General features: G+C 30.9%; 1 protein-coding gene and 1 long non-coding RNA gene across 10 annotated transcripts in view; one reads left to right on the forward strand and one right to left on the reverse strand.

Annotated features, from left to right (window-relative positions):
* Window positions 1–12,942, forward strand: part of LOC113519393 (twitchin) — a 143,987-nt gene that overhangs the window by 17,121 nt on the left and 113,924 nt on the right. For all 9 annotated transcript variants that reach the window (XM_052896992.1, XM_052896998.1, XM_052896995.1 and 6 more), the window contains exons 7-23: window positions 1,421–2,047; window positions 2,138–2,310; window positions 2,718–2,891; window positions 3,318–3,572; window positions 4,181–4,303; window positions 4,390–4,800; window positions 7,290–7,382; window positions 7,480–7,563; window positions 7,650–7,766; window positions 7,852–7,944; window positions 8,369–8,482; window positions 8,939–9,058; window positions 9,804–9,911; window positions 10,963–11,004; window positions 11,308–11,340; window positions 11,717–11,779; window positions 12,588–12,680. In XM_052896992.1, the coding sequence (XP_052752952.1) occupies window positions 1,421–2,047; window positions 2,138–2,310; window positions 2,718–2,891; window positions 3,318–3,572; window positions 4,181–4,303; window positions 4,390–4,800; window positions 7,290–7,382; window positions 7,480–7,563; window positions 7,650–7,766; window positions 7,852–7,944; window positions 8,369–8,482; window positions 8,939–9,058; window positions 9,804–9,911; window positions 10,963–11,004; window positions 11,308–11,340; window positions 11,717–11,779; window positions 12,588–12,680 (2,723 nt within the window). The remainder of the gene's footprint in view (window positions 1–1,420; window positions 2,048–2,137; window positions 2,311–2,717; window positions 2,892–3,317; window positions 3,573–4,180; window positions 4,304–4,389; window positions 4,801–7,289; window positions 7,383–7,479; window positions 7,564–7,649; window positions 7,767–7,851; window positions 7,945–8,368; window positions 8,483–8,938; window positions 9,059–9,803; window positions 9,912–10,962; window positions 11,005–11,307; window positions 11,341–11,716; window positions 11,780–12,587; window positions 12,681–12,942) is intronic.
* Window positions 1–12,942, reverse strand: part of LOC128201135 (uncharacterized) — a 34,369-nt gene that overhangs the window by 11,987 nt on the left and 9,440 nt on the right. The gene's annotated exons all lie outside the window — the stretch shown is intronic.

Below are 12,942 nucleotides of genomic sequence, written 5' to 3' on the forward strand. Positions count from 1 at the left end.
CATTAAACATTATCCACATGCACGATCCTTTTTTATAATTCTCTATCATCCATGTAATTTCTTTTGCAATGACGCTTTCATTAATATTTACTTGTTCAGGTTTTTTTTTGTAGTTAGATTACTTTTTGCAAATTATATGCTTCAGCCAGTGCACATAACACAATTGTTAACAAAGGCAACTGTAATGCGTACTGTTTGTTTGAATGGGCGTAGAGGAAACTACACGTATAATCAAAATTTAATATTTATATAATATATTTATATGTACTTATTATTATTAGGTTATCTATCTATTTTCTTATACATTTCTCGATTAACTCTACTTTAAAATTTTTATTTGAGAATAATAAATAATCACACACCATTAAAAAGAAAACATCTTAAATTTTGAGGTTCTATGAATAAAAAACAGCTGCAAAATTTATATTTAATGACACAAGTATAATTGGCGATAATATAAAATAATTTAACATAGGCGACGAAGCGCCCGTGCCTGAAGACTTTATCAAACCGACATTTACGGAGAGACCAGTAATCAGGCAGTCGGAAGATGGTACTAAAATTACATTCGAATGTCGATGTGTTGGCAAACCGAAACCAACCATTACATGGTAAGAACAATAAAATTAATTCATATCGTTTAGGATTAAACTGTCTATATACTCAAATATCTATAACCAACAATGCAGGTACCATGGTAAAAAGATGATAAAAGAAAGTAGTCGATATAAAATAACGTTAGAAGAGGACCAAACATTATATCACATGGCGCGACTCGAAATCTTAGGCGTTGAGAATTCTGATAGAGGAGAATATAGGGCTTTGGCAAAAAACAAACATGGTGAAGGCGTAGCAAAAATAAACCTAAACTTCGAAGGCGGAGATAAACCAAAGTAAGACAACCGATATCTTATTTATTTAGTAGTATAACTAAAAAGTAGGATTATTATTTAAGTTTTATTTTTTAAACAGAATCCCCGACGGTAAAGCACCAAGGTTTCCTAAGAAACCTACTATTAGACAGGAAGGGGATATTTTAATTATGGAATGCGTATTAGAAGCGTACCCCTTACCAGATATCACATGGTTCCATGGTGATAAAGAAATTAAAGATGGAGCTAAAATGAAGATGTCTAGGAAAGCTATGGGGAAAGATAGTTTTAATTTGACTTTAGAAATTTTAAGTCCCACCAGAGAAGATGGTGGAAATTATAGATGTAACGCCTTCAACTTGTTTGGCGAGAGCAATGCAAATATTGCTCTCAATTTCCAAGGTAAACATGGATTTTATTTTATAAAATATGTATAGGTACGCATACAGTAGCACAAGCATGTAAAGCTTTGAGCTTTCGAGCTGCATGAAGCTTTTTATTGTAGATAGTGTTTGTTTTATTTTTGTTACAAAATCTATTTCCTCTAGGTGGGGATGACGAGAACGGTTTCGCACCATCATTCGTGGAGAAACCCCGAATCATTCCCAATGAAGATGGCACACTCATTACGATGCGGTGTGTCTGCAAAGCCAAGCCGGCGGCTGAAGTTACGTGGTACAGAGGCACAACGATCATCAAGGCTAGCAGTAAAATTGAAATCAAATCAAATGAAATGGGAGAAGATATTTACGAATTGGTACTACTTTTGTCAAACCCGACAGCAGCGGATGGTGGCTCTTACCGCTGTCATGTCAAGAATGAATATGGTGAAAGTAATGCTAATTTGAATCTTAATATTGAGGCTGAACCCGAACCAGAAGGAGAAGGACCGACATTTGTTGAAAAGCCTACAATTCAGTCCAAAGATAATGGTAAATTAGTAATAATGGGATGTAAAGTTAAAGCTAGTCCGAAACCGACGATCGTGTGGTACCACGAAGGCAAAGAAATCAGGGACTCGTCAAAAATCAAAACCAGGGTCGAGATTAAGGAAGATATTTACACAATCGTACTAGAACTCATCGATCCCGGTATCGAAGACTCCGGATTGTATAAATGCAATATTAAAAATGAACTTGGTGAACTTAACGCAAATCTTACGCTCAATATTGAAAGTAAGACATTTAAATTTTATTTATTTATTTTCCTTGATTTTTTTTTTGTTATTATTTAAAATATAATATTAATATTACGTTTGATTACAGTCATTCCAGTTATCAAAGAAAAGCCAAAGATCATTAAGATAGTTAAAAAGAAGACTGTTATTGTTGAATGTAAAGTATTAAGTAAATTTGCACCATCGTGCACATGGTTCAAAGAAGCATCCGCTGTCAAGGAGGACTCTAGGCATACTGTTCTCATCGAGCCTCTGAGAGAGGTATGATTTCTTTATAAATTCTTAATTGTTTTAACGTTCATTTATCTAGTCCTAAATGATAACGTATTTTTTATAATACTTAGGGAACCAAACAAAAATGTAAAGTGCTAACTTAAATACATGTAACAATTCTTCTTGTTTTTGTACTGAAACTAAATTATATAAACAATATTTTAATAGATATACAGCCAAATGATTTTATCAGATCAATTTCATTACTTTAGTTTAAAAATTATTTAATGCATAACATAACATAAATTGATAACAATAATAATATAGGTAACACATATATCCTTCACCATTTATTATGTTCATAATTACCTTTTTTCTTTATTTTTATTGTTACTGCTCTGAAACTATGTAATAATGTGATTATTAAATTAGATACTTTATTTATTAAATTTCAGGGTGAATTTACCGTAAAATTAGAGATTTCAAATGTTTCCCAACATGACAAAGGCTCATATAAACTCGTCGCCAAGAACGAAAAGGGTGAGGCTACGTCTCAACAAGTTGAAATTACAGACATACCAGAAGAAAAAGGCGATAAACCCCAGATTATAAAGCATTTCAGAAGTCTAGTAAGTATAATGATTTTGTTATAAATACCAATTAGCAATATTTTTTTTTAAGATTTTAGAATATTATAATATAAAGTACCATAATTTGAAAAAAAAATCTATAAACTAGCAACGTTTGATATATAATATAGGTTGATATCGTGTTTTAAATATTTTGACAAATAGACTGAAAATTAAAAAATCAAGACTTCTATTTTTATCTATAAATTCAAATGTTTACAATGTCTGCGAAGATTAAGATTCGGATAGATTGGTTTAGATAATTCAAATTCAAATCATTTATTGTACATTGGCGTACAGTAATACATTATATAAAAATATTTTTAGAAGACCATTATTCTACATTCCACCATACCGGCATGTGCAATATAATTTCCCTGAAAAAGTTAATATTTGTATTTAAATACTATTTATTATTTCTTATAGGCAAAGAAAGAAAACGAAGAAGCAGAATTCGTTGCAGTTCTCAAAACATCGGACCAGTCGTGTAGATGCACTTGGTATAAAAACTCGACTGTCATACGCGATTCATCTGAGGTGAATACGTCATTTGATGGCACCAATGCTCGTATTATCATCAGAAAAGTATCAGCCAAATACGTTGCTAACTACAGAGTGGTCATCAAAAACGAATTTGGTGAAGATGAATCAAGCGCCGATTTGACATTAGTGGAAGAAAAGGTACGTTTTTTGTTTTCATTTTATATATATATTCTTTATTGTACTTGGAAATACAACAATAAATATAATTAGAGATAATATAAAGTAAAATAAATTTTTATCTTTATTTATAGTTAATAACCAAATTATTTAAATGCAGTTTCATTATAATGTTTTTAAAATAAAAATAAAATATAAAAATGTACGGTATGGGTGAATTTTAAATAAATAAAAAAATATGCTTAATAGTGCTTTATTTACTTCTTCATTGACATTTATGAACTATTGCTCATGCGATAAGTATAACTGTTATGAAAAATATGAAACTATGAATAAATAAATGTTTAAAATTATCCATATTTTAGCGTGCATAATACAATTCAACGTGACTTTGAGCAATCCTATCACTATCACTTTTATTCATATACGATTCATTCGGTTTATTCAGTTTTATTGATGATTTCTATCACTAGTTAGTAAGTGAGGCAATGATATCGACACAAAGTTTTAAGAATTGGTCAGATCATGACCATTTCATTTTCGAAGTTAAAGTAATTAAGCAAATACTTAGCTGTAAAGTTAATTTGAAAATACATTATAAAAACAAATTAAAAATTACAAATTTTCAGAAAAAGAAAAAAGAGGAAGAGGAGGAGGAAGAAAAGACTCTTATTGAGGAATCCGAGGAAGAAATGTCCATTGTAGAAGAAAAATCTGTTATTGAAGAAAACCACATTGAAGAAAAGAAAAAGGTAAGTTATAAAACAGTTTTTTAATCAAATAATATATATTTATTAATGTATTATATTGCAACTAAAATGGATGAGAAATATTTTAGGAGGAAGAAAAGAAACTGGCTGCCAAAAAAATATCGAAAAAGGAAGAAGTTAAGATCGAAGAACAGAAAAATGAGATTGAAATTGAAGCAAAGAAGACTGAAGCTAAGGTAGAAGCTAAAAAGGTCGTTAAAAAAGAAGAAATCAAGAAGGCGGAACAAGAAATTGAAGAAACTAAAAAAGTACTTGAAAAGAAAACCGCCAAAACTGAAGAAGAAAAGAAAGCACTTCTAGAAAAATTTGAGAAAAAGAAAACTGAACCAGAAGAAGCTAAAGTTGAAGGCATTCCAAAACTCAAACCGGTCAAGCCTAAAGAACAACCGGCTGAAGAAAAGAAAGAAGCTAAGAAGACTGAAAAAACAGAAGAGAAAAAGAAAGTCGTTAAAAAGAAGGTCGTATCAAAGAAAGACGAGGTAAGTGAGATTTTTTTCATTTTCAAAAAAGCAATGTACAAAAGGCTTATTTCAGTCAATATCAAAAGAAAATTAATTTAACATAGTTTATTGTAGTAATAGGTTTCATTAACTTGTAAAATACTCATATACGTGAAAAATACTTATTTAGGGAAATTTCTAATGAATATTAAAATTTTAGTTTAATAGTCTCTAAATTTCTTAAATATTGTTATAATAAATCTTTGGTATAAATAAATTTATGTCAAAGATAATTGGAAATTTTCCTAAAACATAAATCTTGTAATATTAAAGAACATTTACAAGATTACTTTATTTTGAATGTTTTAGTTGTTATTGTAAATTATAAAAAAAATTGTCAAGTTCTACGTGTGCGTTGTAGATCTGACTTGGTCTTTATAGTACCTGATACAATGTGATAACATATTTTTGTTGTGAGTGTTGTGTTAACAATTTGATGTGCTAAAATTATTTTAAACTTAGGACGAAATCGAGTTTGTCGACGATTACGAGAGACCAGTTTTGGAGAAGTACGAAAGAATTACACCAACGCCTCTTGATAAAAAACCAAGGGACACACAGAAGGTAACCACACCACATCACATTATTACACTTTTACAAATTAAAACATCAGTACGTTGTATTGAATAGGATTAAAAAATGTTTTTATCGATTTACTTAGCCAAAACGAGCGTCTGTTTCGGAAAGTGTTAAAAGTGAGCAAGACAGCGAAGAAGAACCATCTGTTGCTGAACCTGCTCCGGAGAAAAAACCAAAAATAGAGAAACCTATTGAAAAGGTATATAAAATATTTGAATTTCTTAATTTATTTTAATGGAGTTATTTCTATATACAGTTTAGTTTAATTAAAAAAGTTATAGAGATATATTTTATACATATCTAAGTATATTAATTACTGCAGTAGGTTTTATATAAAATTTCATGGCATAGGTTGAAGAAAAGGAGTGAACCAAAACGACCAAGTATTAAAAAAGGATTACCTAAACCAGAAGAGCCAGTCGATGAAATATCTAAAGTAAAACTCGCTAAGGCACCTACTAAACCTACCGAAGAGACGGTAACGGAACAACCACAGGTTGCTAAACCTAAAAACGCGGTTAAAAAGGTAATTTATGTAATATTATAGCTCTTTGATATATAGATATATATTGTATTTTATTATACTGCGTTTTTACATTTTTTAATTATATACATTTTGAAAATATTATTTAGCCGGAAGAATCAGAATTCGTAGATGATTACGAAAGACCTGAACTCGAAAAATACGACAAAATAACACCTACGCCTACAGACAGAACGAAAAAACAAAACGGAGTTGAGGTATGCGTTTATACCCGTATTAATAATATATAAACTATGTAAATGTAAAAATATATAAATATACGTATTTAAAATGCATTATAGGACGCGCCTGAATTTATTGATGATTACGAACGTCCTGAACTTGAAAAATATGAAAAAATTACACCAACACCGAAAGACAAACGGCGTCCTAGTGACACGCAGGTAATAAGTTTATAAATAATTCAAGGTTCAAATATTTCGGTAAAATACAAAAGATAAATAACACATGTCGTAAATTTCTAAAATATATTAGACTTTCATATATATAAAAGATTTATTTATTTCTGTAGGATGATACTGATATTATGAAAGGTAAAATAAGGCCTAAAGAAAAGGAACCTGAACCAGAAACACCAACACTGCGAAAACGACCAGTTGCAAAAGATAAGGTATTCTTTAATAAATTAATTTTCATTAAAATTTTATATTTGAAAGTCGATAAGTATAATAAAGTATCTATTACAAAAATATATTTCATTATTACATACCTATAATAAATTACAAAACGTTGTAACAATTGTTATCGCAAAATAGGAGGAAGAAAAAACACCAGATGAAAAATCAAAGGCGAGACCAACTAAAAAAGACGAACCGGAGGTTAAAAAGAAACCAATTTCCAAAGAGAAAGAGGTACAAATAATACACTTGCATTTATTACACTAATACGAATACATAATACACTGTGTGAAACGGTACATGATTTTAAATTTTATTTTCACAACTTTCTAAAATACTATTCTCAAGCTCCCGGATTTTAGCTTCATTTTTCATACACTATCGCACTAAAATCACTGCTGCAGCAACACTCTATTGATTTTAAATTCTCCAAAAAGGTCACAGTAAGTTATTACTTCCACTGTTTGCTTAACAAATGCTGTAATTAATGCTTCGCTTTTATTACGAAAATAAATTTTCAGCATTGGCGTCAAGAAGATCGGCTAATCAAATTATTAATTAATCATACTTTATTTATCAAATACAATTTCTGTACTTTATATATTGTAATATCTGTGTAAACGTATATTATAATAATAATAAAAAAAATCGTAATCAACACTAGTCACAAAAGTATTCGACTTCCTTAGTCTACAGTTTTCTCTATCTTTATATACTTTATGTTAAAGGTCGTCGACGAGGAATTTATCGATGATTACGAGAGGCCTGTTCTCGAAAAATACGAGAAAATCACACCGACACCCACTGAGAAAAGGAAAAAGGTAGACACATCAGCTAACATTTCACTTGCTTAAAACACGTGCACATATGTATTCACAATTTTATACAGATAATAAAGCAAAAATAATATTTTATTAGGATGATAGTAAACCTGACGAAGATGTACCTTCGGCCACAGCTACGGCTAAACGTCGATCTATCAAAGACAAAGACAAACCAGAGGTATTAATATTAATTCACTAATACATATACTATTACGTACATACAGAGCAATTTGAATGATTACATCTGGTATACATTTTTCATAGCCCATGGACGTCGACGAAAATGTTAGTCTGTCTAAACCAAAGGCTCCAGTCAAACCAGGACAAGAACCTGAAGATGTTTCACTTACACACAAAACACCGGCTGAAATTAAACCAACGGTTTGTATTTAAAAAAACACGTATTGTGAGCTTTAGAAATTACATATTTTGCCAGTTTTCTAATTTATAATAATAAAAACTTTAGGAAGGTGAAGCTGAAGCAAAACTCAATATCAAAAAGCCCGAAATTGTCGAGGAAAAAACTCTTAAAAGGCCTACGCCAAAAGACAAAAATAAGGTACGATTTTCTAAAATACTACATAAAGTAAAAATTTATAGTTTTTTTTTTTAAAGTAAACATAGGTGATGCTATTTATCAAAAACTGCAGTAATTATTACACAAAATCATCCACAGCTAGAAATGATACTTGATGGCAATAATACCCTACCATTATCGACTCCACCAGTCTTGAGAAGACTATTTCTTGTTAAGGTATTTGAATCGCGAAATAAAATAATTCAAAATATAAGAAAAATTGCACAAAATTGTACAAACAACACAATTTAGACAAAAACATTTTTAGATGCATTTCACAAAAGCACTAGTATAATGTTTTATTTTCTTTTGCTCGAAGGCACAGAATGCACAGTGACCTTAGCACTTATTTCTTTTTTTTTATTTCAATGTTTATCATGTATGTTGTGTATGGCCATGGGCTTAGGATGTGGACACTGAGGAGGCTGTCAACCTTACTAAGCCACGCACTAAGACCAGCACTACTGCTCCCGAAGAAGCATCCCTCACACAAAAGACACCTGCCAAGAAAAAACCAACGGTACTGACTTATTTATTTTTAATTATCTCAGTTTATTTACCTATATATTTTTTAATAACTTAAAGAGTTTTAAAGTTAATTTAAAGAAATTGGTTAATCATTAATATTGACTGATTTCATAGGAGGGATCAGAAGCCGCGCAACTTAAAGTCAAAAAGCCCGCAGTGGTCAAGAAAGGGGATGAAGATGAGGTAGAAAGATAAAAAAGCCGATAAATTTGATTGCCTATTATTCATCGCAGTATAATGTAGTTACTGAGATAACTAAAAATATGTCGGACTAATAATTTCATCTGCATAATCTAATCTTTTTTGATTAGATAGTGTTTTTATTATAAACTCACATTTTTCTTTTTTTCTTTTTTTAGCGCACCAGTAAACTAACGCAGTAGTGACATCTGCATTTTAATTTATTTGCTTCCTTTATTTTCATTAAATGCTTTGATTACTTGTCTAGGCCCCTCTGATGGTACAAGGTGGCAAATTTGAAAAGCCACAACTCAAGAAAACTGTTGTTAAGAAGCCAACAAATCAGCCCAATAAAGCTGTCCCTGGAACTAAATATAACATTGATGGGGTAACCACCTTTTTAAATGTTTGGACTTCTATAGTGATGTCTATTTTCTCTGTCTCTTTATTCTTTTACACTTGTACACATGTTTGTACAGCACAATATGTACATTATAAATATTGTCCCGCACTAATCACATCAATTTTACACTTTAATAGATGTTTATATTTATATTTTTCTCAGAAAATGGATCGCTCTGTTTTTATAATCCTGTGTTGGTAAATTTGTCCATCGTCGCGTTTGTCTTCAGGGGTTGCAAGTCGCATGTTGTTTGATTTGTTATATCTGTTTTATGTTAAAATGGGTAAGTACTAATCGTTTCTTATATTTACAAAAAGCTAATGTTTGTTATTATGCTTGATCATGGAGTTAAATCAAATAAATTATTATTTAAAATAGATGTTGCAGTAATTTCAAATATTTTAAATATCACACCATCAAACAGCATACATATACAGGGTTAGTCGTAAATGGTATGCCAAACCCAAACTCTGTAATAGTATTCATAAAATTGAACAACTTCTCTCAAGGGAGAAATTTGAAATCTTTAAATAATTTTGTAATTACATACAAGTTACAGACATGTGATCTATTTAGTATGAGAAGTTGAAAAAATATATTCAGATTTCTATTTAGGGCAAATTGTTTAGTTTTATTAATATTATCACTGAGTTTCAGCTTGGCGTACCTTTTACTACTAACCATGTATGAAAATATTACATCTGTTATAAATATTTTTACATGCTTACAGCTGGAACTTGACTTTGTCGATGATTATGAAAGGCCAGTACTTGAAAAATATGAAAAGATCTCACCAACACCCACAACTAGAGACAAGAAAGAAAAGGAACAAACAAAGGTATGCATACTAATTTTATAAATGTAATAAAATTGTAATTAGACTATAATTGAATTGAGGTGTCTTAATAAGCAGTCTTAATTAGAGATAATTAAGAGAACTTAATCGTCAAAGGATGGCCAACAGCGTCCCTCTTAATATATAGCCAAAACTTAATTATGGGTGCCAACCCGCCTGCCAAGCATGGCAACTAATGGCAAACCCCTCAATGGGGGGGGGTATATGTAGCTTCATTCTATCAGTGGATAGTTAACGATTGATTTTTTTTATACAACTTAGAATGGCAAACAAGCTGACGGCCCACCTAATAGAAAGTGGTAACCGTCGCCTATAGACATGAGCAGAACCATGGACATAACAGAGTATACTGTCTCACCCATGATACCTCCCATGCGTTGCCATTCCTGAGGACTCAGGTGTTATTCCTCTGTAGTCTGTAAATTCACGCCATATCCCATGTTTCAAACCGAAACACAGCCATGCAAACACAACTGCCTCCTCTACCTATGATGATGATAATGAACAGCAATAGAAGTGAAAACAATAATTTTAGAATTTTTGTATATCTATAAGTATGTTCTGTTCTGTAAGTAATCCTGTTCTGGTATCGCGTAAAAACGACTGCACCAAACTGGATGTAGTTTTCACAGTTGTACTCCTACAACCCTAACTTAAAACCTGGTGTACAACAATCCACTAGTACAATATCGTTGGCAAAATCTGATATAACCATTTTAATATATTTTTAAATCACATTCATTCTCAAATAATTTATTTCATTATTGGAAATTAAATAGTGTTTCATTAACTGATAATCCCGGATATCCGATATCACAAAATGTGTTAATGTAACAACACCATTTAAATTATTATTTACTATTGCAATTTTACTTATGGAAAAATAAATATTAGTCACTTTATTTATCGATTGTATTTTAAATAATTGAAGAATTAAACACTTCAATTATTATAATAAAATTAACTTTAAATTACCTATTAATTATATCGATAGAGGTTTGACCGAAAAATAAAAATAATTTGAATAAAACAGGTCACGATGATGGCTCAACAACAGCAACGATTAGAAGTGAAGGTAGAAATAAAAGAAAGATTGAATTAGCATGATCCTATTCTAAATAAGTCCTTGTATGTCCATATATTATATATTACAAAATGGATAGCCAATTATATATTTATATACCCTGTGACGTTCTGATCCTGCTGTAAATATTATTGTTTTGGATAAATTTTTATCTATTCCTTTATACCAGATGCAGTGTTTCCTTATGTTCACTTTACCATTTGTATAGAATCATTCTTCATTTTCAAACCTTCCTTAAAGTACTGATGACTTAGTCTATACTATGTGCTAATCATGTATTTATATTTTTCGTAGACTGAAAGCAGAAGGACGTCTATTCAGAGTGAGGTTTGTATTAACAATAGTAATAAAGTTACTGCCTTGCAAATGGTAGTAGTGTTAATTCTGAAGCAGTATTCAAATTAACTTATCTCTAAAATTAATATAATTTACGTTTTTTTTTAGTTTCGCATTCATACTATTTTATGGACCATTATAAACTAAGTTGTTACAATTTTGACATAAATCTAATTAACTGAGTTCATACAACATCTTAGAATAAAGATTTGAGTGTGATATTAAATTCAAATATTAATTTTAGAGATGGATTTAGAGAATCGTGTCTCAAAATCTTGAAAACCCCAATGAATGCTTTAATTTAAAATAGCTATTTTTAATTTTGGAAAATAAAAACATTATTCATAGCGTATTGTAATTTGTGCAGGTCAAAGAAGAAGTCCGATCCCAAAGTCGAAAGAGTTCGATAATAGAAAATCAAGCCGTGAAGGTAATAATCATGAAGACAAACAATATTTTATTTCTTATTTTAATTTGCAATCAGTTAAACAATATCCAATTCTTGTGACACATAACATAAAGGATATAATTATTGTAATTGGCGTTACTTTTAAATGATATTAAAAAATAAATAAATAGATCCCGTTCCCTAGGGACTACACTATCGGGTTCTTCAAAAAGGGCATATTAAGATTTCTTAAGAGTGGGCAACGCGCGCGTGACATTCCTGATGATACAAGCATCTATGGGCTTCGGAAACCCCGTTTACAATCAGTTATTATGCTTGTTTGCCACCATATTAGTATAAAAAAGGAGATAGAGTGTTCTGACTGTAGGGAAATCAAAACTTAAACTATCAATAGGTGAAAGCACAGAGCAAGAAATCTTTTCACTACATGTGTATTATTATTATTGACAATAAACTTGACAGGGAATTCATCCTCACATGCTTGAACTTAAATGGTCACGTATAGTACGATTCTAGAGAAATTTTCTCCCACGAACTTCAGGTTGTGAAATGAGCTGCTTGTCGAAGTTTTCCCTAGAGGCTACAGTATGGGGTTCTTCAAAAAGGGTATATTAAGGTTTCATCAGAGTTGGCAACGCGCACGTGACACTCCTAGTGTTGCAGGCGTCCATAGGCTACAGTGATCGTTTACCATCAAACGGCCTGTATGCTTGTTTGCCACCTTTGTGGTATAAAAGAAACCGAGTACCTGTCTACATTTACTGAAACCCTGATATTAACAGTACTGTACTATTTTCATAATAATTTAACGCTAAGATTTTATTTGTAGCTCACAAAAGAGACGGCTGAGAGTAGAAAATCATCTATCTCATCAATCGCCGAACAACAGCAAATTGGAACTCTTAAGAAGTCTGCTCAAAAGGTAAGCATATTTAATAAAAAAAATCTGTAATGCAAAAATCGATAAAATAGCCAATTTGCATATAGTAAAAAATTTATGGAATTTGTACTGAACCACAACAATTATACGGTAATAATAGAACGGGGTAAAATCAGAGTCGTAAGACTTCGTAAAGACATTGGAATCTACCAATCTAAGAATTTCCCAACGTTGTAAAATATACTAAAATACACTAAACGGTAAGAGTTTATCATCTTCATGTACTAGCTTGAGTCGCCGTATA

Source organism: Galleria mellonella, unplaced genomic scaffold, assembly GCF_026898425.1.
Source record: "Galleria mellonella isolate WM207_F2 unplaced genomic scaffold, CSIRO_AGI_GalMel_v1 utg352, whole genome shotgun sequence".
NCBI classification, from domain to species: Eukaryota; Metazoa; Arthropoda; class Insecta; order Lepidoptera; family Pyralidae; genus Galleria; species Galleria mellonella.